Below are 22661 nucleotides of genomic sequence, written 5' to 3' on the forward strand. Positions count from 1 at the left end.
TGTAACGACAATGAGTGGTTGATGTCTCTCTGTTTTATCTGTTCTCAGATGTCTTCTTTTTAATGACCCTGTATCTAGTAATTGTTTGCATGTCAAACTCAGCAGTGAAGAGACTGGTGAAAAACCACATGTCGAGTGTGTTAATGTTAAAACACACACGCAAAGCTAAAAGGGAGGAATAAACGGAACAGTCCAGGCTCTGTGAAAAATGAGTGGGTGGTCGTGGAGGCTGCAGATTCTTAATGAGAGGGGGGAAGGTCTCCTCAAGTGTGCAGTTGAAGCAGGAATCTTCTCTTCCCATTGATTTTCCTGCCTCTGTGCTGCTGCTGCTGCTGCTGCTGCTGTGGTGGAATGAAGGCTTAGATGTTCTAAGTGCTTCAGATACTCGGACTGTGTGGTGCTGATGAGGCTTATTGTTTACTGTCATCCATGCATTTTGGTGTGTTTATTAATGGATTGAGTTTAGCGCTGTGGCTTCAGCTTTCTGTTTGTTCTGTTAAATTGACAGAGGTCTGGTACGGGGGAATGTGCTGCAATGTAAATTTCCAATCCCACTGGTTATTGATACAAAAACTTATACTACACTAAGTGCTCCAAAATAAATTGTACGTAAGAAAGCATAATCTATTTTTCATTTTCTTATCAGATGTGTTTTGGCTCTTTTCCGTTTAACAAGTTGTTTCTTGAAATTTCACAATTCAGATGATGAACACAGTTAATAAAGCCTTTGCAGGCCCATATATACATTAAATGACCTGCCTGAGGGGATCAGGGCTTCAAAAATACATTTTTAAACCCATCTACTTTAAGAACAAAATCAAAACTTTAGTTGATGTGTAATGATATCGAGTGGGATTTTATCCATCTGTCTTTTGATTGTGCATGTTTTAATTGTGAGGCACTTTGTTACTGTTTCTTTGTGTTACTCAGCCTTAGAAACCTCCTCTCCAGAAACATTTGTTTACCATCTTCCAATAAACACCCTTCACATTTCTCTCTCTGAAGCAGCCCAGCTTGTTAACCTCCCTCTCTTTGACACACTTTATCCTTGCAAAGATACAGCCAATTAAAAATAAATTGCTTTGTTGGATTACTTATTGACATTAGGCACAGCTGTTGCATTAATAACAATGAGTTAATAAACCAAACACTTTTTGTGTGAGACGACAACATAATCACAAGGAAGAGAAAGCTCAGCATTTATTATCATTCTTTAATATAATTTATATTAAGATAAAACTAAGGTTGACAATTCATTTCAGTGGTGCATACATTGAACAATGGATATAGTCTGTACGTGCAGTCATGAACTCTTGCAGATTCATCAAATTTGGAAATTTAGCATGAAGTTTGTGTTTCCTTGTATCATGTGTAATAAAGCCTGCGTGAATACCTCTGCTATGAAACACAAAAATCACAGTAATCCCAGTAAAGATTGTGTGTCAAGAAAAAACTAATAAATAATTTGTACCCATTTCAAACCCTCCCAATGCGAAATACATCCCTTAGTCTTCCTCCGTCCGTCTCTCAGAGTCTTTTGTTGTGGGCTGCAACAGTTTGGGTTTCAGCGGTCAGCGTTCATCCTCCGCAGCTTCGCAGGTAAGTTGTCCTCCGGCCTTCCGCCTGAAAGAAGTGGGCTGTGCATCGGGACTGGAGCAGGGGACAGTGTTGGTGCTAAGCTGTGCTGGTACAGATCTCCAGTCGACTGTGTCATGGGTTCAAAGCCTACCTTGAGGGACTTGAGCTGCAGCCTGTTCTCCGCCTCAGGTCCCGGTGATGAGCTGAGGCGTTGGAGCTTAAGGGGCAGGTCTCCTGTGCTGCAGGCCTTTTCTGAGTGCTGGGAGCTGAGCATAAGCACTTTCCTTTGCAGGTCCTCCTTCCCTGATGAACTCATCCTCTGCAGCTTGCTCGGCAGACGACCCCCAATGCCCCCATGACGACCCCTTTCCTCTGAAGTGTTGATGCAATCCACAGAAAACACACGGTTTCGCCTGGCACCGTGGCTCTCAGTCAGTGCAGGCGTGGGAGTAGATACAGGGGAGGGCAGTGAGTTCTTTTCCTCGTATTCCTTGACGCTGTATGCAGGTGTTGGTACCTCGAATGTGCTGTGGAACTGAGAGTAATCTACCCTGAAAAAGCCTTCCTCCAGGGACATCACCGGCAGGAAGCGATGGCCCCATAAAACCTCATCCTCTGTGTAGGAAGTCCTAGCCTGGCATGTCATACCTATGAGAGAGTGACAGCACGGCAATAAATATATATAAATAAATTGGATTTAGGTCCCACAAAACAATTACTGGCTGATGAACGGGAATGTGAAAGACATTCCCTCCCATCCCTTTTACTGCACTGCTCTCTCTTATTGCTTTTAAATCTCTGCTTCATGCTCATTCTCGTGCAACATACGATGTAGTCCTTTTTAGTAGTGGAGAATTAAATACCGCGTCAACAGTAAATCCACAGTGAAGGATTGTAACCATTATCCAATGCTAAAAGGCTACAATCCTGATTGTTATTACTGTCTTTGGATAACCAGACGATGTCAGCTCTGATTTGAAATGGAATAACAATTATGTGACATGCTATGTAATTACAATATGCACTAATGATACCTTCTTGAAAAAATCATTTTTGAGGTCAGACCAATGCTGTTATAACATGCTATAACTATAACATAGCATGTTGGGCTGTAGTAACACAGGGGAAAGGTGAGTGACGCTTGTCATCAGTGTGGCTTGTTTTGTGATAATTGGCAGATTGAATCTGATAAACCTCATTAGCAGTCACCAAGCACCATCCTGCCATCAATACATCAATGGCAAGAGGCATGGGCCCTGCTTTTACACATCCTCATTGTAGCTTGTGGTGTTGATTGTTAATTGTACTGGCGTGAACGCAATCCCAAGACAATCATCTATTGACAAATCAATGGCTTGCCATTTATGTAGTTATTGTTTTTGTGTTAGTAAAACAAGGATGAATCCTTGCTTTATGAATAAGCAATAAAACTTTATTGAAATTTCGTATCCTGTACATCTGCTGTATCAAAGATGCTTGCAGGTATTTTTCCCCCATATGACCTCTTGTAAACATGCAATTCTTGACATTTGAAGCTTGTCAGAGGTCCCATTGCGATCGATAGGCACTTATCCATGTGTTTTCTGATTCAGTGGCTGTGGTTCAATCTGAGCTTTTCTGTTAAACACTTCACTTAGCAGGAGAGTAGGAGTCTGATCCCGTCCCTCTGAGGGATGATATTTGCAGTGTTATGTCATAGCCTGATGCTATTCCAGGCTCTGTAGTCATGTTCATCCAGAGAAAGCCTTCAACAGTCCTACATCCACACAAAGGTCATTTCTACTCTTAACGAGCCAGCAGCTTTTCTTTAATTATGTGGGTTAGCTCAGGATAGTTCTTAGTTCTTTCTCATACCAGGGGATTTGATACACTTTTATACACAAGTACATAATATTTCTGCAGAAGAATGTTATGGGTTATGAGCTTAAAAGACATGTGGGTCATCAACAAACTGGTTAATGTCTACTGAATCTTGCATGAAAATAAAGGCCCTCAGCAGAACTATGCAAACACTTGGCAGCTAGTGAGCAGGGTGTCGCTGAAGAAAACCTTATGTAAAATTTCTGGCAGTAGCCTTCAGTGGCACTGTTTACTGAGTTCATTATAATTCCTGCCTTTTTTGTGAGGCTATATTTGAATCTGGTCCCTGCAATAAACACATGCAGAGAGGATTGGGTCATCTGCATATTAGTGAACCTGCCTCCTAAAGAAGAATTTTATCTTTGTTGTGAGAGGTCATGGAATACCAACTCCTTGCCACGTCCCTTATGATTTACGTACGATTGCCCTTTAGATTGTGTCTGAAATGAATCTGGCTTTCAATTATTTCCCATGCTCACAGCCTGCTCAAGCTGTCCCACTCTAAGGAAATCAGTTGACTTGTATTAAGGGCAAGAAATTCCACCAGGGTGGTGGATGGGGGACGATGTATGGGCCAAACAGAAGACATTAACCCAAGAGATAGGGGTTGAGTCCCATGTGAAAGCAAATATCAATGTTGATTATATGGTAATTCCTTTAACCTAACCAATAAGCTGAGGTGGTCACAGTTAATCAAAAATGTAACTAGATTAACTGTTTATCTGTTATAGAAGACGTTAACTTTAAAATCAGTTAATCCCGTTAATGTTTTAATTAACCCGTAGGGCCGTCTTTGTGATTTCTCATGATCATCGCCATGTAAAAAACTGCTGTTCTGTGTATATCACTTATGCCACATCGCTAGAAAGCTTTGGTTCTAGTGACTCTGTCCATGTAAACCATTTCAAGATCCAAGCAGCACAGAAGCAACAATCTATGTATCTGTCAGACCACAGACAACCAAAGAAGTCTATCTGAGTCATTCTCCTTCCCGTCTAGAGGTCTACTGTAGGCTAGGCTACTCCTCCAGTCATTCAGTCAAATCATCCAGTTCAAATTCAGCAAAAAAAGATTTTCCTGTGCTTAGGACGTTGACATTTTGAATGACACCTCATTTGACCAATCAGGACCTTCAGTCTAATTCTCCTATGCTACTTTAGCCAATGAGAACCTGAGACCGTTTAATTATTACATTTTACTGTTTATTGTTGTGACTACCGTTTCACACTTATATATATATATATATGTATATATATATATATATATATATATATGTAAGTATATCTCTGTGTTGCCTTTGCTGCCCCTGACAAAGAGCTACTAAACTGCCCTCAGTTTTGGGAGATGCTGTTCAACATGAGTCTGGTTCTGCTCAATCTTTCTGCCTGTTAAAAAGCAGTATGTCTTCTTCTGCCACTGTAACGTTGTTAAATGTTGCTTAGTGCTGTGCTCATGGAAGATTGATGATGGGTCTTTGTAAATATTACAACAAAGAGTACGGTCTAGACCTGTTCTTTTTGTAAAGTGTCTTGAGAAAGCATTGGTTTTGAATTGGCACTATATAATTAAAGATTGACTAACTGATTGATTGTTTTTAAAGCAAGGGAAATTAAGACATGTTCTATCCTGTTTTTCTATTCTATTTTGGACTGAGACTTGTATATTTCTCTTTGAAGGTAGGATCAAAGTAAAGTTTGTGTAGCTCCAATTAGATCAGACTAGAACCTTCTGTTTGAGAAGACATCTTGAACTGTGAGGGCTTTGACTGGAGTAAGTTTGAAAGACAACCATCCAGATTTAAGGTGACACTCCCAGGGCTTTCCCTCCTCTACTCGTCAGCTCTGAGAGCCACAGCACTGTGACTCTAAACTTTTGGCTGTGCCCTGATTTAATGGTTTTATCAACAGTGCACAGACCGTGTTGCCTGCTCGCTCTTCGCTTCCCTGCTGATCCCTCCCTCCTCCTCTAAGCCTATTCAGCTCTGTGTGTTTTTTTTTACCACGACAAAAGGCAAACTGAGCGTTACGGGGGATTGATATAGGCAGAGCCAAAAAAGAAAAGAAGATTGAGTTATTTGTATCAGACTTTAGGGAGGAATAATCCTTTAAGAATTCAACAGAGGAAACAGTGTTGTATAACAATGTCTTACAGGTTAAGAACTACTACCTCTCTCTGCTGTCATCTGAAAAACGGAGCGGAACTTAAAACCGCTTGCTCATTTGTCAAAGTGACATTCTATGACCACAAGCTTTATTATGCCCAAGATGGGCAATAACCAATTCTACGGTAATAAAATATCTCTTGTAATTCAATCAGGACGTCATTCTCCTGTAACGTTCTCCTTTTTTTTTTTTGCTTCCATATCTTTTAGGTTTGCAAAACTGGGCAGGTGGTGTAATGAGATTTCACAGAGTTTAGATTACGAGAATCTATTAAACAGTGATGCATGTGGGCAGTTATTAAGAAGGGAATTTACATTTAGATTGAGAGCGTGAAGAGTGAAGAAAAGAAGCAATGTGAATGGGATGGAGGTGGGTATACAAAAATAAAATAAAAATCTAAAAGGTGAAAGAGGTGGTAGGAAGTTTTATTCTGTAAGATATCCCTCACCAGTGGTCTCCACGATGCCCTCCAGGATAACGACTATCTCAAACTCTTCGTTCTTGAGGGAGCGCTGTGATAAGTCGAAGAAGGGGCTCTTGGGGTTGATTTCGTGGCAAATGGTTAGAGGAGACACCAGAAAGAGCTGGTCTGCACCTGTCCCAAAGCCAACATCCAGTTCACACTGGTCCAGAGGTAGGAACTCGCCCTCGGGTGTCTGACGGGACTGAAGAGACAGTAGATCAAAGAAGAAAGAGGGAAGGGGACAAAAGACGAGAGAAAGAAATATACAAAAAAAGGAAAACAGTGGATTAGATAAATGTAATCATGAAGCAGAGAATAAAAAGCTCTTGATCTGATGTTGCTTGTTCATCTCATGAAAGAAGTAATAAATCTTCAGTTTTAAGCTTCTCAACTCAAATAAAAGGCGAAAAATTAATTGTGAGAATTTACCCTTTCACAGACACGACACATTAGAAAAATTAAAAACGTTAAAAAAAGACAGGAATCAGTGACAGAAGGAACACCAAGTATACTTTTAATTATAGTGAGATATTATCAATAATTAAGTATTTGATTGTGAATACTGATGCAGCCCTATGTAGGCTGAACTTTCTTGTCCTGTGTGAGTGATTCTTCAAATACATGCTACCTTTGTGTTAAGGCGATGGAAGGTGCTCTCTCTCTCTCTCCTTCTATCTCATCTTTCTCAAATATCCGTGCTGTGCTATGTTTGCACTGACCATAGACCTGGCACTTCACATTGATTGGTGGAAGAACCTGCAGGCGGACATGTGAGACAGCCGTGTTTGGACAGGACCTACCCATAGAGCGTTAACTGGTGCGGAAGTATTTAATTGCCCAGATGACTGTGGAGCACAACACCGCAAGTCCTGCATGTAGTTCATCTTTTGAGTGTCTCGTTCTGTCTAATCAATCTGCTCACTTTAATGTCTGTTTTACCTTTTACTGCGAATTCCCCTCAATTTCCTGACATGAAAGGGTTAGGCAGCTTTTTCAGAAGCCTAATGATATAAATCACAAGAAATACTTCCATATAGATTCACCCCTGCTAAAACAGGCTTCTGTAATACAGTTACTAAAAAGGTAAATCATTTGAGATAAACTAATCTTACCCTCAAAGGTTAAGATCTCTTTTAAAGGATGAACAGATTTGAGATAATAAGGAGCAGATTAGATAAATTCACTTTGTGTTTCTTAATATTCAAAACCTTTATTTGTTTTGCAAAAATGGTATAAAAAGGATGAAAAATAATTTTGCCTTTCTTTCAGAGGGGAAGATTAACATCAAAGTTACAAAAACAATTTTTTGTCCAGTTTTCTCATGAAGAATTTATAGCAAAAACACATTTTTACTTTTTCCTTTCTCTACATTCTTTCACCTCCAACCAATAATTGGGATGCGTCAGCCTCCTGCCATCCACCCACAAACACACACACACACACACACACACACACACACACACACACACACACACACACACACACACACACACACACACACACACACACACACACACAAACCATCCAGCCTCCACCACACAGAGCTTCATAATGATCTCCCACACAGATTCCCACCCCCTTCTCTACAACCCTTTCTCCTGTTTCTGGCTCTTTTTGTTCGAAATCTTAAAATAATCGACACATTATTCCCACACAGGCAGTTTCCTTTTTCAGCCTTTAATACTGAATCAGTTTGATCTTCTGGTAATAAAATAGAAAACTTGAGAAAGATGGATAACTTCACACTTTCTGTTGCTACACATTTTGGCCTCACACATTGTTACCTAGACTGGACATTCAGTATTCTCAGCGAAGAAAATCCTGATGTACTATTGAAAGTCGTTGTCTCTTTGACACAATGAATCCAGAAGATACGGGACACACAAGAACACAAAGCAGGCTTCTCATCTGTACTTACAAGCTGCCACTTTTTAAGGCTGAAATAGTGACTGTTGCTAGGACCGTCCATCAGCTGTAGCAGCTAGTTCAGCTATTGTTCTCTTCACAATCTGACACTCTCAGGCAGAATGTTTAAGGTTTACAGCCGACACATTTTGTAGGGAGTTCTCTTTAAACAGGGTCTCACATCCAACCTCGATGGTTACATGCAATGAGCAGTGTCCTGCTTATTGTTTGGCATTGATCTCATATTGCTGTGTAGAGCTGGTCACTTCTTCTACAATAATACAAAATGTAACAATCCTGTAGCTTCCTGGTTAATGTGGTTGTTCGTACAGTATGTTCTTAGTTACATTAGAACAGTCGATTTAGGGTAATGAATAAGTGATACGTTTCAAAAAACACAACACTTTCTCAGGTAATGTTTGCTATGAAGAGAGGAAAACTTCAGAGTATACTTACAAAGACCGGAAAGGAACGACTAAAATTACCCTAATCTTCAGGGTCACATGACCTTTTTTTCTTCTAAAAGAACCTACCTTATGTAAAGTAACCTACATCATATAAACTATACAATCTCACCTAAACCAGTTAATGTTATTTACATAGGCTAGGTTACAATGTGACATAAGCACTTATTTGAGCCCAAACCACAATCTTTTTCTTAATGTCGCTGCATAATTTTGTAGCATAAACCAAATTTATACAATTTCAATACAATGTTAGAAAGGCTTCCGTCTTCTTCTACATGCACTTTGCATCGTGTTAATAAGTCATGATTTACATGTAAATGTTACAAAGTGATTTTTAGAGTAGTCACTGGAGTTATTTTTCTAATCCTTGTCTTTACAAAGTAGGTGATGAACTTCTTAGCATATGCTCTCATAATATCAGCCTCTATTACTATAGACTATAAACGGTTTACTCCATTCCTTATGTGTCTCTGCTCCTGTGTTTTGAGATTGTAGGTTGAAGAAATAAAGCACATTATCTCTCTTTCAGCATGTGGAGTCAAAACCCTCCAGGGGTGGAGTTAAGTGTAAAGACAGATTTATAAATCAGGAGACAGAACACACACTAATACGAGATCCAGACTACTATGAGATTTTATGTCAGAATAATTCTAATCCAAGTTGATAGCAGAAGATTTGTAGCTGGCTTTTATTAAATTGTTTTTGGCATCAATTACATAAATATAAAGACTTATAAGACTAACTGAGGTTTTGGGGCATGAGTGAACGTTATTCATTCATAAATAAATTAGATTTCAGTAGGTTTACTTGTACATCTCTGTTAGCCTAATCTCATTCACCCAGTCAGATCACTACTGTACTGCAGCCATACATGCCAACCATCCTGACCTCCCACTGACATTGCCGGTAGATTTATCCCCCCCGACACGCAAACTGTGAATGAAGTGTGAGTAAACAGGCTTTGCATTGCCAGAAAACATGGCAATCTATTTCTATCTCTTGTGCATATCAACAAGGTTTATGCTGCAGGAGAATGATTTCATGTCAGGGGGTATTGTTCACTTGTAAGATGCTCACAGGCCGTTTGGCATCACGTCTCCATGTGGGTTATCTAATGCTAGCTAAGGGAAATTCCTCTTTTCACTCCCTGTCTTTGTCGCTTAAGATTAAAAAGATGGATGACTGTATGCAAAAATTGAAAGGCAAAGCTTCTTACACAGGGCCTCTGGCACTCTCCCACGCTTCTTCTTGCCGAAGATCCTCAGATAGTGGAGCTTGTCTACAATTTTTTTTTTTTTGACACTCCAAGAAATTAACTGATTTCTCCCTAAGCTCTTATGCATCCATACAGAGTCTGTTTTTGTACTTTTCTGCTCTACTAGTTTTTCTTCTAGTTTTTCTACTTTGCAACTTTTAAGGATTTTGCAGCAAAAACACTGTACACATTTCTGTTCATCTCGTCTGCGGACTCACCAACCCAGCCAACTGCTCATTATCATTCAAAAAGACAAGCTGGTTTTGTGTCACACTCACAAAAGGAACACTGCGGGGATGTGAATGATGCTCATGTACGAAGACAGGTGATAAATATCATTGCTTTGACCCAAAGTGGTCTAATCTTCCGAGTGAACAGCACTCCCTCAGCCATGTCTCCATCAATCACTTGTCTTTCACAGGGTGCTTATGGGTAATCAGGCCGACTGACAATCAAGCCAATGACAATCATGTGGCTTTTCACAGTGCTTGATACTGTCTGAACATCTCCAAAGGTCCGACCAGTCTCAGTGTTTTGCCCAGTCCTGCAGGGAAAAGGTAAGATGAATTGTCCAGATCAATTTGTGTGATTGATTGCATCGTTTTCTCCTCAGTCTCACAAACTAGGAATATGTAAACAAATGCACGAGTCAAAGATTTCAGTAGCCTGTAAAGGCACACCGAGTGAAGAATGTTGTTGGAATTATTGATGAGTCGTATGGTTTAATATACAAAGGGATATTTTGTTATTAAGCTAAAGGCTAAAATGGTCCAAAAAAATTCTTCAACTTTATCAACCTGCAGCTAAAGTGCATGAAAACAAACGAGCAATAAGCAAAGAGTTTTCATTTGCTAACTGTAATTTTGATCAGTTCTTAACTTATACAGAAGCGATAAAAGTATAGCTTATGTTCACTCTTATCTGCCTTGAAAACATCTTAAGGCATAAATATTACATGTTTTCTGTGTTGATCTTTTTGTTTTGGGGAAGAAACCAATAGTCATTTAAGTCAACGTCTGGTAACGATGGGCAAAACCATGGCTAATTTTCTCCTTCACAGCCTGTTAAACTTTGACTGTGTTCCTCTCTTTGCTTCACAATCACCCACACAATGTTTTTCACACAACCAAACTAATTATTAAGTTGATACAACTGAAATGTTAATTGTTCTGGCGTCATTAACTGGTTATTTAAATGCAGCTCATGGAAGCTGCCTGTTTAACAGATGTGCACTTATACCTGTGATTCTATAATTCACTGTTTAACAAGACAAATAACCTCTTAATTTCACCACCACAGAGCTCTTGACCCGGGCTTTCATCTGGCCAGCATTGAAATATTCTTCTCCAAAAGCGTATCTTAAAGCCCATAATGCGGAAGAGTTATTTTACCTATGTTGTTGTTTACTAGTTTTAATCACCCTGAAAGCATACATTGGCATTACTGGGACAGCTGATCTCACACTTAACTGAGTCTTCTGCTGCATCACTTCTTCCCTGCTGTTGGGAAAAATGTCTGCATCGTGGCCTGTCCAAATTACAACCTATTATCTTCCACATTTTCAGCTCACTTAAGCTTTAATAGAAATGGAAGACACCAACTTGTCCATCAAATGTTTGGGAAAACTATACGCCAGATACTACCTTGATTTTAAAAACCTAAACTGACTCATCGGATACTTGGTGGTGATGCCAGATTAGCATTGACTGTGGATCCAATGAAGAGGCCTGTAGAGTGATACTGGTTAGGTGACTGCAGAAGTTTAAGATCCACTCATATCACATTTTAGTAGAGTAGGTGAGTGATGCAAGATAAAACTGTTGTTTCTGTGCTGCCTCTGAGTCCTACTTGGACGTGAAGAAAAGTGCTGTCAAAAGGAATTGTCAAGAGTTTTAATAAGGCACGTTTATTAAAGAATAGAACGGTTTATTGTAGCCTTGATCGTGGCTTCTTTTGAATTCCTTGTGCGAGTCAAACATTTTATTCTTTACACATGTGTGATTTTCAGCATGCTCTGAGTTTGGAGGTTTTCTAACTCGGGTTTGCAAATCAGTGACTGCATTGCTTTAAGCCTTTCTCCAGCCCTCCACAACCTGATAGTATAATTGCATCACTATTCTTATCGGGGGGTGGGGGGTGGGGGAATCAATTCTAGCTCCAGTGCCTGGTATATGTAGCAATCCTCTGAGGGGATATACAGTCAAGGGGATTTCTCTCCCTTGTAAGTCTCTGAAATAGAAGCCACCACCGCTCATACAATAAAAAAAATGTTTAAAAAAAATCTGTTGACACTTCTTCATATGTCTCCCCTCTCTTACTGTGAGTGTCCCCAACTCTTTCCCCAACTTTCCATCACTTCCAATCAATTTATTTCTACCAGATATACCTGAGTCATATTTTCAGCTCAGATGTTCCACCAGGATGCCCTCTGAGGCTGTCATGGATGCCCTGCAAAGCTGCATTTCATCTGATTTTGGTCTGGACTGATTATGACAGCTGCCACATGCTCTCTGTCTCTCTCTCTCTCTTTCTGCTGTCTGTAGCCAACTAGTGAACATCCATATCAGGTCAGCTGAGCTTTGGCACACCAGCATACTGGTCAAAACACAGCTGGCAAACGCGTTCCAGTTTAACAGGCCTCATTATTTACTGTAACAGAGTTCTGTAGATTTAAGCTCTTGTGGATCACTGACCCTCGCAGTTTTTTTTTTTAGCAGTTTTGGGTCCAGTTGTTTGTACCACACCAGGGTTTGTTTAGAAGCCAATACAGCCAGCTCTCAGTGGGCACAATTGTCAGTTTTATCTGAACGAAAGCAGGACAGTAAAACAAACTTGAGCTTTCTTTTAAGCTGACACACTGTGTTGCATTTGGAAAAGGGCAACTTCTTAACCTTCCAGTAGAGAGCAGGACCTGTGCAAAACCAAAAGTGGTTACATAAGATAACCTTTGTTATATGAAAAAAAAAAAAAAAAGATGGAGTCAAGAATCTATCCTAACCTGCTTTTAAACAAACTGACTGAAAGGTTGAATCCAAATGTCCACCTGCTGGGCCTCTGGACTTAATTCAATTACATTCTTTGACGTGTTCACTGACACTGGGTCAAGTTTTAAAGCGCGGCAAACAGAATGGAAATGTGAGATGTGGTATTATTCAAAGTTATACATTAAAACCTGCAATAGTTTGGGGCAATTGCTCAAATATATTTTCTAGAGGAAGAATCAAAACAAGAAACAGTTTAGATTGTTATCTGCAGAAGATTTCATATGCATCTGGTTCGATGTGACATCAAAGCTGTTAATTCACTCTCCTAAAGATGCAGAAAACCTTTACACAAACTCTGATTCATCTTTCAGTCATGTGTGAGTATTTTATATGACAAAGCAGGACTAGAGGAGGGTTGCAGTTCAACAGCACCACCAACATTTCTGTGCAGGCATTGCATGAAATAAAGAAATATGACCACCTCAAGTTTTTATCTGAGGGTTTTTAAGCATTGTAGCTCATGTGTGTTATGTGTTCAGCCTAAATGGTTGCTTTGTTTGGCTCACTTTTTTTTAATTCTATCTCTCTTTGGGTGTGTTTTTTATATGGCAGAGCTGCTGCTGAAAACAAAAATCTGTCTCGGTAAGGAGTCTTTGAAGCGAAAGAATAAGATTAGACCACAAAGCCCTGGAGCTAAAAGGGAAAAAAATGACTAAGAAGCACACAGTGGCTGCTACATTTATTGTGTTTCATGGAAAGAGGCAGTTTCAAACTGATGTGGGGTTGGCAGAGAGGTCTCTAGAGCTATCTAGTTTTTTTTTCCAGAGGGAAAGGTGAACGTGGAGCCAATGTACAGAGTAAATATCCCCTGATCTTCTATTATTTTGCAGTGCGATGGATTTAGATCAAATCTGGCTTCTTTCCTTCTGGGTGGTGGTGCCATTGAATTATAAAATCCTCTCTTAGCTTTAACACATTTCTGATATTTATTACTGCAAATTCCACTTGTGCTGTTGGGCCGAGATTCCCACCATACATGTGTGATATCACTTTAGGGTGCTGTTCACTCCCTCCATGCTTGTGACCGTGCAATAGCTCCCTGCCTGCCTCTCCTCTCACTGCCTGCATGCATCATTAAGCTGACCGACACTGTGCTCAATGTGGCAGCGTAGAAGAGAACACAGACATAAACAAGCTCCAAGCACTAATGCTGTTTGTCTTCTTTATGGCCCATTTTGCACATTGAACATGGATGTGGCTGAACGAAGCTCTATTATAATAATTGAAACAGGAGCTGGTGGAGCTTGCTGTTTGTGGTCATTTTCTGGGCTGTTGGTTGTTTTCAGAGTGTGAGCTTCATTAGCCGTATTCTCTCAGAATGGACTGAGTTCCTCGTTAGAGTTAAAGGGGATTCAAACCCACAACATAATGGTTTAAACAGTGAAAAATATCACCTTTTAAAGTAAAATGTTAAAGCTGTTTTCTAACATTGAGGTGCTAAAAATACGTAATAAAGAAAAAGAAGAAAGAACATAAAGAATGTTTTATGGAAGCAATCAGTAGTCTTATGTCTCCTTGCTCTCTCCCACCAGGGCTGTTTCACTGAGTTTACCGATCAGAGATAGTGTGTCTGACTCTCTGATTCTCTTATTCAGGGCCTCTCGTCTTTGTCAAAACCACTCACTGATACAAACATCTCTCTGTCCAGGTGTCTCCAGCTGAAAAAAGGAATCGATGCCAGACACACTGTTGACCATCCACACTGCCGCCTTTGTTCTCTTATCTCAGTGTTTTTGAGATGCACCTGCGGCTGCTCCTCATGCTGCAGCTGCAGGATTATGGTAATGCCACCTTAAGCCGGTTTTGTTTAACAAGGTGTATATTGTGAAGTTCAGACTGCTTTAATTAAGCTTTGAGGGGAAAATTGTGAACTAAAAGTGTTTATATACACAGTGAACAGTTTTTTCACCTTTAAAGTCTCCGATGAAAGGAAAAAAAACTCCAGACATCAGCTGTCAGTCAAAGGTGCAGTCATTGTGCAAGAAGAGTTTTTGTACTGACCTCTCACTGTCAAAATACACTGTCTGAATTGTTGGAGAGAAAAGGGTGCGATCAAATACAGGAGAAAGTAAGACTTGGCTGTCTACAAATGTGTCTGGTTCTGCTGGAGGTTTCTGCCTGTTGTAAAAAGTTTTCCTTGCCACTGTTGCCATGGGCTTGGTCATTGGTAAAACAACACTGAACGCCTTTCTATTTTTGCATAGTGATTTGGCGATCAATGATTAAAAGTTGGAAGATGGGTTGATTTTTCTAGTCAATTTTTCTGAATGTTAACTTCATGTATCTGTTAAATAAGTTTTCATTTAGCAAGTTTAAGTTTAGGTTTTTTTTTTCAGTTACTCTTCCAGAAGGTTTGTTCTTACCTTTATGAGTTTACACCTGATCTGAGCGGACACCATGTGGCTGTTCCGCAGGTTCCCCACGCGGAACATGAGGCACAGTTTCCCATCTCTCTGGGAAATCACCGCGGTCTGGCTAAACATGAGCGTCTCTGCGCGCTTCTTTGGTTGGGACATTTTAATAAACATGCAGCCGATGAGAAAAGCGTCCACTATAGAGCCCAGCAGAGACTGAAACAAGAAGAGGATGATCCCCTCCGGACATTTCTCTGTTATGTACCGGTAGCCGTAACCAATCGTGGCCTCAGTCTCGATGAAGAACAGAAAAGCTGAGGGAAAGTTGTAAACATTTGCCACGCAGGGGGTGTAGGAAGAGTCATGGCCGTGATTTAGATCTCCTCTGATGTACGCGATGAGCCACCACATTGAAGCCATGACCAGCCACGCGATCGTGTAAGTTAGGATGAAGATGAGCAGATTCCATCTCCACTTTAGGTCCACTAAAGTTGTGAAGAGGTCAGAGAGGTACCTGCTGGTCTCTCCTCCCAGGTTTCCGTGCTGCACATTGCAGCGACCGTTCTTATCCACGAAGCGCTGGCGTTTCTTCTTCACCGGAGCAGTAAAAGTGGTTGCCTGATTTGTGTTAACTACCTGATAGTCTTCTCCAAATTTCCTGCGAAGTGCCGCCATTTGAGCTCTCCTGGATTAGGGGGAATGTATTATTGTTTAATCCATAGTTTTGATGGTTTAAGACTCCAAAACACCGGTTACCTGCAGTGCGTAAAATGTGCCATGGTCACTTTAGCGCGCAGTAAATCCTTTGAATAAAAAACACAAATCAAGTGTGTGTCGGTGCCTTTAGAGCAGCGATCTCATATGTTTGTACGAAAAATATCCACTACAGTTCCAGTTATTTTTCATGACAGTAGCAGGTCGCTGTCTGTAGCTGTGCGCTCTGCTCAGTCTCCACTGTGACTGGCGGGGTGCTCACCAGCGGAGCGAAATACGAGGAGCTGACTACCATTCACAGCTTCTGTATGAAGAGAGAGTATGTTCGTGTGTAAGGGTGTGCGTTTATGTGAAGAGGGAGGGAAGGGTGCAGGGAGAGAGGAGGGGGGGAGTTATACAAGACTACGTTTGAGTGTAAAGAGAGAGGATGAGTGGGATGGACAATTTGACTCTTGTGCGTAATTTGGTTGATTATATCAGTTGGAAACGTAATTGAAATATAAATTAATTAGTAGATTAATATATGCAGTAATTCTACTTAATTGCTTTCATTGTCTTTACGTTGTTACTGATCATCTGTATGATTCACTCTGGATATCGAAGTCATGAGGTTGGATCATCGGTGCGCTTTCAAGTTAAATTGCGCCATCTATTGGAAGGGAAACATACATGCAGATTTGATGTGGTATTGACATGGACAGGATCGAGGGTACAAACCTGAATTTAAGATAAGGCTATAATCATAAAGCTTCTTGTAACATATGGCCTTGATTAAAGACGATTGAGCAATTTGGCACAACACCCAGAAAAAAAACAAATATATATATAATTTATGTATTGCTTTTTGGGGTTTTAACATTTTCCTTTAATATTCTCATTTCCAGGGCTTCTTTCTTTCAGTCAAATTTAAAAACTCTCGTTTAAAAGCCTTTCCCCAATTTAACTCTGACATTTAATCTTATCATCTCCTCTTTCCTGCAGAGCCTTCATATTGATTTAGACGTTGGATGGCGACTCCGCTGGAGGACTTCCTGTACTACTTTGCTCCCTGAGGACAGTCTTTTGAAGGGATGCTTTGCCCTTGCATCTTCGGTGCCCTTGTTTTTAATCAGGCAGAACACGAGGGGTCTGTATGTAAGTACTACTACTACTTCTATTACATCTGAATGCATTATTACAGTTTCAATCACACAGGTAGTGGACAGATAAGCTTGAACGACCCTCATCTCTGTTTTGTTCACATTCAATCTGTGTTGGCATCAAAGAGGATTTTTATATAAAGAAGTCGACACTTAAAACAATAACAAAACTCAGCCATTACATCACTTATTGATGACTCATGTTAAGATAAAATTCTGAGGTATTTAGTTCTTCATTAATAATGAACTCATTTTAGATCATATTGGAAGTCAATGGTGTCTCTGATGTGCAACTTTTTTCATTAATATTTTGGGGAGGCAACAGATGAAATGTGATAAAGCAACAGGTCTTTAATTTGCACATATAGTTTTAAAAATAAAACAATGATGGACTTGAACTTTTAAGGAGTCAGGCGCTAAAACAACAGATCCAGAAATGTACAAGTTAAACAGTATTCAGTCTTCTTCATAATAATGATAACGTTATTTTTATAGCACTTTTAACAACAAGGTTTTACAAAGTACTTTGACACATAAAAGAGCATAACAACCCTTTCATGCTGTGTGAATCATAAATCCTGTAACACTTTGAAAAAGAAAAGGTTGAGGGAACTTGTGAATTTAAACAACATTAGGATTGTCTTCACAAACATGAATTTCTAAGCCGTTATAAAGCAGTTTTAAAAGCTCACATTGACTTGAATGAGAAACTCCTCTAGCAGTAGATTCAGGTTGTTAATGGAAGAGAAGAATTGTCCCTCGAAAGACAGTATCTTTACACGCAGAGGATGAGAGAATGTGGAGCAATCATCAGACACCCTCAAGGCATTTCCCTGAGATGGAGTAAGATAAAACTCATCCAGGGATTGTACTGAAAAAGTGAGCAGTTATTTCACCATCCAAGCTGTAGGTGATAAACAGACAACACAGTGGTATTTAGATAGTAATTATCAGTCTGATCTTACATTTATTAGGAATGGAAGATTAATATTGGCATTAAAACAGTGACCAGAAAGTAACATTTGCCTTACACATACATAAATGGTTGTCCTTTAACATCAGTATATTATTTAACATATACCTTAAAGAGGTTAATTTCATGAGATACTACAAAAGGCTGTGCAGGAGTTGTTGTTCTAAACTAAAAACTCAAGCTTCATTTATGGAGACTTCCACTGTTGTTTTCTGCTTGGTGGTCATTTTGGGCTTTTGGACAACCTGTTCTCTATCTCGCTGGAATACTTTTGAAAAAAAACTCTGGTTAACTTTCAAGTAGGTCACAAAAGCTTCAACGAGAAATGGCTTTGGTATTACACATGGTATTGTAAGACTAGATATTTCTGCATGATGTCAATACCTTTACAGGTTCTACTTAGAGATTAAAGTGCCCAACGATCTTTCTTGATCTGTGACGTGACAACATTTCCTCATCATTTTATTAAACAAATAATCCAGTCAAGTTTTATTTTATGTTGGGAATTACCTCACGAAGACAGGCTTGCATAACCGCTTACTTTAAAATAATATTCAGATAGTCAGATACACTGACTTTATTTCTTCTATTTTATTTTTGTTGTAGTTGCTTAAAGTTATATTACTTAACTGATAATCCATACGAGTAATCATTCAGGAAATATAGTGCCTTCAAATAGGCTCCTATTAATCCTGCTCGTGAGAAGAATCTTCCATCTTCTTATGGAATTCAACCTCCATAGTAAAACTTTTCTAAAAGCTGGAGGCCATTGATTTTTTTCTTGTAGTTGTTGAGAATGTGTGAGGAAAGTGTTGGTATTCTTGAAAGCTTCAGCCTTTTCCTCCGTCATTATGCTTTTGTGTTTTTAGGTTCTCTTAACCGGTTTCCCAGCTTACTAAATATTTTTTTGACAGACACAAAAAGAAAAGTTAAGTCAGCCTCTATGTTGCCGCTGCTTTGCGTTATTGTTCCCTTGTATTTAAAGTGCGTTTTGTACGAATCTTCTCATGTCTTAACCCTTAAAGATTACATTGGGGGCAGTAATAGCTTGAGCAAACAGCTGGTTACATTGTTTAGCATAAAGACTGGAAACAGCTCCTGACTACTGCTCTTATAATGCTCCTTTGTTAAATCTGCACAGAGGTGATTTGCTCACGTGTTTCTTAGACGGGTGCAGTTATATCATGGATGCTCCAGTTCTGTAGTTGCATGGCTACAACCTTGGACTGTTTCAAAATATATTAGATAAGCCACGATAGCTACATATTAACCATTAAGAAATGTTGCAAACAAAGGTCTTGTTTAAAACATGAGGACAAGCAGAAGGTCTTAAAAACTCTGAGTTACAGCTTGTATCCACTCTTTAACTTGTATATTGTACTTCATTTCATTCTCGTACATATGAACAATGTTATCGAACATTACATATTTTTCTCATATCATGCCTATAGTGACTAGTAGGTCATGGCATATGTGCAGACAGACTTTGTTGAGGTGTAATTGCAAACACAATAGTGTGTGTTTTTAGGGACTCTGTTGGGATGGCAGTAGCTCAGTCTGTAGGGACATTGGTTTGGAACTGGAGCTATTCCGGTTTAAGTCTCTGTTTGGACCAAAGTGTGGTAGTTGAACTGGTAACAGGAGAGGTGCCAGGTCATTTTCTGACTACTTTTGAACTTGATATGCCCAATAACACTCTGAGTTCTCTACATTATGTCCATAGCTTCTGTTTGGGGGATTAACTAAGTATTTAAAATTGAAATAAATAAAATAATGTAATGTGGTAGTTAGTAAGTAACACGCAATCAGTTGGTTGGGGTATAAACTTAATTTCTGATGTGTATAATGTGCCGCCAAATATCTATCAATGCACAAAGAAGAAACATCCAGATTGTATATTACCACCAATACAAAGTATAACCCCAGCACAGGTTTTTATTAACTTCCAAGGGTCTCCTTTGTCAGTGTAGGGATCTTGTATACAACTGTGATCCTCCTAACAATTGAGGATTAAAGTGTAGACGGCAGGACCGCCATCTGTTGTGTGTAGGCACCAGGCTTTCCCACAGAGAGGAATCCAAATCAGCACAAAACAGGAAATCAGTTAACCGTGGCTCTCAGCTGTTTAGAGTTTTCTTGGATTCCTTTACTAGATGAAGAAAGTTACCCAACATTCACATACAGAAAAGGTTGAGATGGATTCAGGGGAGGAGGGGGAGAGAACAAAGACGCGCTGCACCGGCTGAATTATTGATGAGGAGTTAGGATTGATAACCCTCAGTGTCATATGAGGCACAAACTGCCACAGATTCTAGACGCGGAAGTATTGGACTGTTTTTTTTTTTCATGTTTGTCTTCTTTGTTAGCTGTGGGTTTATGGCTAGTGCAGACGTTGTTGCTCCTCTTTCACATTCACAATGAGGGCTGATTACTCCAAGTGGAGTCAGAGACATATAACTCAAAGTGCAGGAGTCGTAATGTCTCTGACCTTAGCATATCAAACGGACTAATAGAACGGGCTGGTTGAAAGTTGAGACATACAGTGACATTTCCTAACCTCAGCCTAGATTCATAGATAACTCTCAGAACACGACATTGAAATAATACTTGCAGGATGTCCTCTCTTTATGACAGGATTTAATCTCACGTCTGAGCTAAGTTACAGAACAGAAATATGCTTTTACACTGTCACTGTTGTTATGAGGTGACTGATGATGATGATGATGGACTATTATTATGTTTCTATACACAATGGATTAAATGTCTGCCTGTCTGTCATATTCAGTCACATTTCCTCTCAGGCAGTGCTTAGCCAATGATGCAGTGATGGTGCCCATGCAAAATAATGTCAGTAGGGAACTTGTTCTGGTGAAATACAGCAGTCGGTGAGGCGAGTCCTGTCATTAATACGGCTCAAAAACCACAACCCAGAAGACATATCTGCAAGATCGAATTCTGCATCCAAACTGTATTTGCTTAATCAAGGTATAAGTCAAGTACGGGATGTTGTCATGGTGTTATATATCTTTTTCCTGAAGGGTAATCATGGTTAAAAAAAATGAGGGGATGCTCCTTTGAAAAACAACTTGGGCTGGTAAGATATCTAAAGTCCCTTAAATAAAAAAAACATAATCATGTTGACCACATAGACTCTAAAACCTGCAAATGTCTGCAACATATCACAAGCATAAAAACGTACTTATTTGTTAATTAATTAGTACAATGTTCTCGCTCCATACTCCATAAAAGTGCAATCTATACTTAAAACATATACATTGATTAATATCTGTCTACATTCAAATTGTAAGGAGAAGAACTTTAATAACCTCAAAGCATGCTCTCACATTCTAATCACTGGTTTTCTTCTCAGTTCATCAGGCCACCATCACCACATCATCATACATATTTAAGCGATCCCAGATGAGAGTGCTTTCAAAGATAGTACTGTCCACTGTGTGAGTTGTCATCTGGGATATATGAAAGGAGCAGGGACATCAAAAATGCACCCACTGACCTTTTTTTGCATCACTCTACGGTCTGCATTTCCATTAATCTTGGCTCTCTGAATTAATTGGTTCATTAGCCGAGGAAAATTAGGAGATGGGGTGCGGGTTCTGACTCTGATGTGCCTTTAGATGTATACACGGTCATTCATCCATGAGATCTAAGAGCTTCACTTCTAAATACATCTGTCAGTACATCTGAATGGCTGCTCGGAGAATTTTGTTCTTGTGGTTAGAGCACTCAACCACAGCCATCTTTACTAAAGAGATTTTTAGTCGGTTTTCCCCCTCTCTCTTGTCATTTATGCCTGAGATGAAAATCAATTTAAAAGTGAAGAAACAACTGCAATGACAGAACTATTTGAGCTTGAAAAATATTACAAGACTAAACTTAAACCAAAACCTGGCTGTGACAGAACAATCTTTAGTTGATGTTTGTATCAGCACGTATCAATCATTCAACGAATAAACATTGTACACTAGACATGATCCCTACAGTAAACTATTAACAACTGTACTAAAGATACAATTTGGAAATTATTATTGTTTTCCATTTTCTTTTATTTATGCTTCTCATTTAGGTGCATTTTGCACTATTTTGTGTAAACTATTGAATAAGTTTGTTCTTTGTACAACTCTAAAATTAAAATGATATTCCCCTGACATGTTATGATATGATGTACGACAACCCTAATATGAAGTAAAGACAGGCTACTTTTACATAGATGAAGACATTTTGTTGATTTACCTTCACATACTCAGCCTAATAACATTTTGCAGGCATTATTTTAATGAAAATGAATTTACGTTGCATTATTTAGATTGGGGATTATTGCTTTTTTTTTTTGCATAGCCTACTAATTATTTATGTATTTTTCATTCCAATACTCTTGTAGAGTCTTCCAACAAAGAAAGTAAGTCCTACCAATATTTGAATTACTTTTTTTCTCTCACATTACACACCAATTGAATTACTATGAAACAAGACAATAAAATAATCGTGACATTTTCATAGCTATATATATATATATATATATATATATATATATTTATTTTATTTTTAGGATTTTTTTTTTTAGGGGGGGACTTAAATATTTTTTAATTGAATCAAAATAAAAGCAATAACGTTGGAGTAAATTATAATTTAAGAAGTATTAAAATGACGCTGTAATGATAAAAAACGTAAAAAAAAAAACGTAAGTTTGGTTTTAATTGTGGAGTCTCTTCGCTGGACGCGTCTGCCT

General features: G+C 39.2%; 1 protein-coding gene across 1 annotated transcript; it reads right to left on the reverse strand.

Moving 5' to 3' along the window:
• Window positions 1-1187: 1187 nt before the first annotated feature.
• Window positions 1188-16120, reverse strand: kcnj19a (potassium inwardly rectifying channel subfamily J member 19a). Its single transcript, XM_061026848.1, has 3 exons — window positions 15098-16120; window positions 6049-6265; window positions 1188-2226 (listed from the first exon to the last, which is right to left on the reverse strand). The coding sequence occupies exons 1-3, from the start codon at window positions 15761-15763 to the stop codon at window positions 1565-1567; spliced, it is 1545 nt and encodes a 514-aa protein (XP_060882831.1). The 5' UTR covers window positions 15764-16120; the 3' UTR covers window positions 1188-1564.
• Window positions 16121-22661: the final 6541 nt, after the last annotated feature.

This window comes from Labrus mixtus, chromosome 20 (genome assembly GCF_963584025.1).
Source record: "Labrus mixtus chromosome 20, fLabMix1.1, whole genome shotgun sequence".
In the NCBI taxonomy this organism is placed as follows: Eukaryota; Metazoa; Chordata; class Actinopteri; order Labriformes; family Labridae; genus Labrus; species Labrus mixtus.

What these genes read in the sequence shown, in the direction of transcription:
- kcnj19a (XM_061026848.1), bottom strand. Translation starts at nt 15,763, where the DNA reads ATGGCGGCACTTCGCAGGAAATTTGGAGAAGACTATCAGGTAGTTAAC. An exon ending in TCAGGTGTAAACTCATAAAG is followed by an intron (nt 6,266 to 15,097) that starts GTAAGAACAAAC and finishes CTGTCTCTTCAG; the next exon opens with TCCCGTCAGACACCCGAGGG. An exon ending in GGGCATCGTGGAGACCACTG is followed by an intron (nt 2,227 to 6,048) that starts GTGAGGGATATC and finishes ACTCTCTCATAG; the next exon opens with GTATGACATGCCAGGCTAGG.